Source organism: Nycticebus coucang, chromosome 3 (genome assembly GCF_027406575.1).
Source record: "Nycticebus coucang isolate mNycCou1 chromosome 3, mNycCou1.pri, whole genome shotgun sequence".
NCBI lineage: Eukaryota > Metazoa > Chordata > Mammalia > Primates > Lorisidae > Nycticebus > Nycticebus coucang.
In genome coordinates this window covers 105,011,833-105,017,158 of record NC_069782.1, presented here as the reverse complement: position 1 = coordinate 105,017,158, position 5,326 = coordinate 105,011,833, and the positions used below count along the sequence as shown (strand labels likewise).

The window sequence follows — 5,326 nt, the reverse complement described above, 5'->3', positions numbered from 1 at the left end:
AGCCGCGCAAGAAGGTTAACAACCCTTCTGGCGTTTCTTGGAAAGGCCAAGAACCTCCACTCCCTGCAGGCCAGCTGCCGGAAGTGCGTCACCTCAACCTGCAGGGGATGCCGGGAGGTGTAGTTAAGTGGCCACATCTCGCACCCCCATTCATCTTTCTTCAAACAAGAAAACACCTTGGAACCCTGAAGAGGGTCGCTTTCTGCCCAACACGTCTACGAATCCCTCCATTTTGCGGTTGACAAAGCTCACTCTCAGCGCGCAGACGGAATACCGGACTACAAGTCCCGGCATGCTCCGCAAAGCTCCCGGAGCGCCCGGCCGCCGTCGTAAGTGCGGGCCGCATGAATGGGGCGCTGGGCGTAAGGCGAAGCCTGGCACGGTCCGCGCGGCCGCTACCTGCTCCCAGCGCGTGAGGGCGGGTGTGGGCCGTGCACGTGCGCGCGCGGAGGGGGCGCGAGGCCAGCGCGCAGGGCCGTTGCAGGCGCCCGGCTGCTAAAGTTGGCTGCAGCGCTGCGCGCCCGAGGGGCCGGTGTTTGCGGGGCCTCCCGCCTCGACCCGGGCTGCGGGCAGCCGTGGCGGCCGCAGGGGACCGCAAGGGGCGGAGGAAAGGAGGGGCCCGCCCCCGGCACGCGGAGGAACAGCGGAGTATGCCCCGAGACAACATGGCCTCCCTGATCCAACTGATCGCCCGCCAGGCTTGCCTCACCTTCCGGGGCGGCGGGGGCGGCCGCAGAGCTTCCGACCGCGGCGCGGCGTCTGGCCCCGAGGCGCCGATGCCGCCGGGCTTTCCGGAGAACCTGAGCAAGCTGAAGAGCCTGCTGACCCAGATTCGCGCGGAGGACTTGAACATCGCCCGGCGCAAGGCCACGCTGCAGCCGCTGCCGCCCAACCTGCCACCGGTCACCTACATGCACATCTACGAGACAGAGGGCTTCAGCCTGGGCGTGTTCCTGCTCAAGAGCGGCATGTCCATCCCGCTGCACGACCACCCGGGCATGCACGGCATGCTCAAGGTGCTCTATGGAACTGTGCGCATCAGCTGCATGGACAAGCTGGAAGCGGGTGGCGAGCAGCGACCGCGGGCTCCGCCGCTGGAGCAGCAGTTCGAGCCGCCCCTGCAGCCCCGAGAGCGGGATGCCATGCGGCCGGGAGTGTTGCGTTCGCGGGCCGAGTACACGGAGGCCAGCGGTCCCTGCGTCCTTACGCCGCACCGGGACAACCTGCACCAGATCGACGCAGTGGACGGGCCTGCCGCCTTCCTGGACATCCTTGCCCCGCCCTACGACCCAGATGACGGCCGGGACTGCCACTATTACCGGGTGCTGGAGCCCGTCAGGTCCAAAGAGGCCTCCGGCTTGGCCTGCGACCTGCCCCGAGAGGTGTGGCTCCTGGAGACCCCGCAGGCCGATGACTTCTGGTGCGAGGGAGAGCCATACCCAGGACCTAAGGTCTTCCCTTGAAGTCGCCGGCGCCTGGGAGAGGTGGGCCGAAAACGTGCCCTAGCCTATCTGGGTCTGGCTCCCCACGACCCACCACAAGGGCTCTGTCTCTGCCCCCTAGCTTGGGCGTTGGATCTACTGGAATGAGCATTAGCCGCTTCCTTGGCAGCTTTGGGAAGCACGGGCGACTGGACAGCAGCCACCGGGCACGGTTATGGGGGTGGGGTGGGCGGGGAGGCTGGGTTGTTTCCCTGTACTGTCACTGCCACCAGGGCTTTGATTTGGGAGGAATGGGGGGGTTGGGGGGAGGTAATCTAAAGCGCTTCCATCCTAAAGCCATAATGGAAATACTCTTCCTCTGTTCCCATTCTATATAAAATATCTTTCGGTAGGATTTGTTTTCCCTTACACCCTATTACTCCTTGTACTTTAACTTATTATTGACTACGGCGTGACCCAGTAGTTTGAATTTTTAGTTCAAGTCATTGATAAAAATAGGTTTAAAGAGATGAGCTTTTGAAAGTGACTTGTCCTGCCTAATTAATTCCTTGTGAAAATTAAATCACTTGTTCAGAGTTCAGGGGGTCACCCTCAAAACATAACTATGCATGTAGAGGACAAGATTTATTTTCTTTCCTCCCCTTGCCCAGTAGCCACATCTAGTTCACTCAGGCAACCTGTACTGAGAAATTACCCACCTGCCTCTCTCTCTGATGGTCACTGAGAGCTTATCTTCCCTATGAGTCTCCCAGATCTGTGAGTTGAGCAGATTTCTAGTTGCAGATTCCCCTTTAATGCAAAGACTATTATCCTCAAGTGACTTTTTTGGTAATGTACTTTAAGAGCTTATAGGGTAATTATTTTGTAACCGGAAGATTCAAAGGAACTGAATCTGTTAGGCTTCCAAACAACTGAATGTAAAACACTCCTAGCCAGCTGTTGAATTCCATACCAGTTTTATTTAAATATTTTCCTGTAAAAATAGAGAAAAACATTATGTTGATGACTGTTTTCACATTCTCTCAGGAACTCTCATGTTCCAGAGGGTTGGTGGTTCCAGCTGTGTTGCTGGCAGTGTTATCTCAACCCTCTCCCTAAAACCAGAGAGCAGGTGCTGTGGTTCCTCTAATGCGATTTTCTGCAGGAAGAGATAAAAGGCACAGACGATCAAGGCTAAGAATTAAGGATTTACTACTGGCCATTTTAGGGCACTGAAACTTGGGATTAAACACTTCTCCCAACTCTTGAACTGTTGTGCTATCTATGACTAGTTTTAATTTTGTTCTTTTAACAGGCTGAGCAACTTTACTTTGTTTACATATGTATTGACACTATTTGCTTCAGGCCGTGGAGCACTGTTTCCCCCTTTTTACTATTACTATTTATAGGGTTCCTTTTTTCACAAAACTTTTAATGAAAACAAACTGTAGAAATAAACACATTAAAATTTGTCCAGCTGTTGTCTAAGCCCTCTTAATTGATTTGGCCATGTGGTAATAGAGTTCTAATATCTGTAATAAAAGGAGGTTTGCTATTGGTGGAAAGTGTTGACCCTGTGGGAAACAGTATCTGGCTTTGCCTATTCATGCACACTGAGGTACAGAGACCCAGGGTGAAGGAGAATTCATTCTCAATTTTTTAAACAGTGTGAAAAATTAAATTCCTGATAAATTTTTTTGTAACAAAAAAGATGCTAATTCAACATGACATGCCACTATGTTGTAAAACCTGACACAGGCAGAGCACAAGTCATTTCCTGCAGAGTTGCTAAAATTTTTTTATTGTAGCTTCACATTTTGGTGCGGTTTGAAAATGCACTGGGGGTAGTTTAAAGCACCCCTTCTTACAACTCACTTTGAAAATAAATTATAGTATGCAAATGATTTTCTTAGAAAACTATAATATATTTTCTTTTTTTATAGTGCAGTAATGAATGTGATTATATTGATCACATACTTTTGGGGGTTGTAGCAAAAAGTTGGTAATTTACGAAGATTATTTATAGCAATGTGTATGTTATAATACAACCTGGAGTACATTTAACTAACCTACAAAAATATCCCAGCCACAGGACAGTAATAAAGAATGATGATGAAATACTTCATTATGAAAAAATGTTAAAGCCCTTGATTCCAAGCAATTTGGAAGAAAAAAAAATGAAGGTGCTTTTCGAAAGAGTAACTGAAATTGTTGGAGGCCAAACAGCAATATGATATCTCTAATTTCATTCAATAAGAACAGTGATGTTTTTGGTACACTAGTAAGTTCTGAGTAAATTATTGGTGAAAACAAAATGTAACTTGTTTTAGTGAGCCAAGCCACTAAGGAAAGGTTATGCTCATTATAAAGACAAATGTGATGAAGGAAAAACCTTGCACTTCTATGCATAAACTGTTAATCATAACTGACTTCATGTGCTGCTATTGTGTTTCCATATAATTCTGCAATATAGATTATGTTTTAATAACTGGGATAAAAGTTTTCTTCCCTTAGGAAAGACTAATAAGCACAATATTAACCACTTCTGTTAATAATAAATGCAATAATTGCCTCTGATGAGTGAGAAATTATTTGTTTAAAATGCTTCTGAAACTTTAAAATTCTGTAGTTATTGCCATGACCAGTTATATCTATGTAGAATATTGTGTACTTACTACTTTATGAGAATTGATTTTTACTAAGCCTGATTTGAAAGGATTGAGTTTATACCAAACTGTTGCTTATTAAGGTAAATGGTAGCCTACTTTTTAATACTTATTGTCAACAGAAGTAAGTTCTAAAAGCCTTTAACTTCTCCCAAAATCTACACCTTTTATTTCCCCTTTGTATTGGCTCCTTGTTGGTGGCTTGGTGTTGGCATCTCAGGAGGATTTGTCATCGCTTGTGTATTCTAAATGATTCTGAATCCTGTGATTTATCTCTGCTGCCTGATGAAGAAATAGTGCATCTTTAACTCAGGGCTCTGCCTGTTCCTACTCAACTCTAACTTGAAAGTAGTACTCCTCCTGTAACTGTGCAGGTCTGAATTTGGTACTTAAGATTAAATACAAAAGCCGACGACCCATCACTTTCCTTGCAATGAGGCATCTACTGTCAAGGAAGGATACCATTTGTTAAGCCCAGTACAGTTACCAAATCTTTGAATCCAGGGACGCTTGTATTTCTGGCTTAAAATTGGTGTACTTAAGGAAAATAAAAGCATGTTTAAAATTGTTTAGAGATAAATCTTATTTGATTATTGCAAAATGGACAAGGAAAACATTGCCTGCTATATCTACATTTTGATTACCATTAAAGGTTGGAGGCCTGTACTTTAAGATTATGTTGTACTAAAAACTGGTTGCCTTCTGCAGATTCTAAAGTCCAAGTAATAATGTACGCTTAAAATTAATAGTTTATTTTTTTGAGAGTGAGCTTTGAACAGTCTGACATACATCTGAAACTAATGTCTAATACTATTTCACTATAACAGAAAAAAGCTTCTTAATATATTCAACCTAAAGAAAATAAGCTAGTATTATTTAATATAAGAAAGCAAAAATACTTGAATCTTAAAAGAAAAACATCTTAAAGACTTAAATATTTTCTTTCCTCATTGGTTTTTTTCCTTTTCCCATAGAATGTGTCATTTGTAGTTTGGACGGGTAGTCACTGCAGTCATTTTTAAAATACATGAAACAATTAGCAGATTATTAGCATTTAGAATGTTAAAATTAAATAGCCTGTTTTATGAACACTTGAAAACTTTTTTTAGGTATAATCAGCCTAATCTTTAATATGACTTAAACCCTCTCAAGAGCATTACGAACCTTAAGGAATTACTCTCCAGAAGTTAATTTTTAATAAAAACTAACATTAACCACTGAAACATCAGGAATATTTGG

At 44.9% G+C, this 5,326-nt stretch overlaps 1 protein-coding gene across 1 annotated transcript; it reads left to right on the top strand.

The window, feature by feature from the left end:
- Nucleotides 1-295: 295 nt before the first annotated feature.
- ADO (2-aminoethanethiol dioxygenase) lies at nt 296-2,893 on the top strand. The gene has a single exon (XM_053585692.1). The coding sequence runs from the start codon at nt 651-653 to the stop codon at nt 1,461-1,463; it is 813 nt and encodes a 270-aa protein (XP_053441667.1). The 5' UTR covers nt 296-650; the 3' UTR covers nt 1,464-2,893.
- The last annotated feature ends 2,433 nt before the right edge of the window (nt 2,894-5,326 follow it).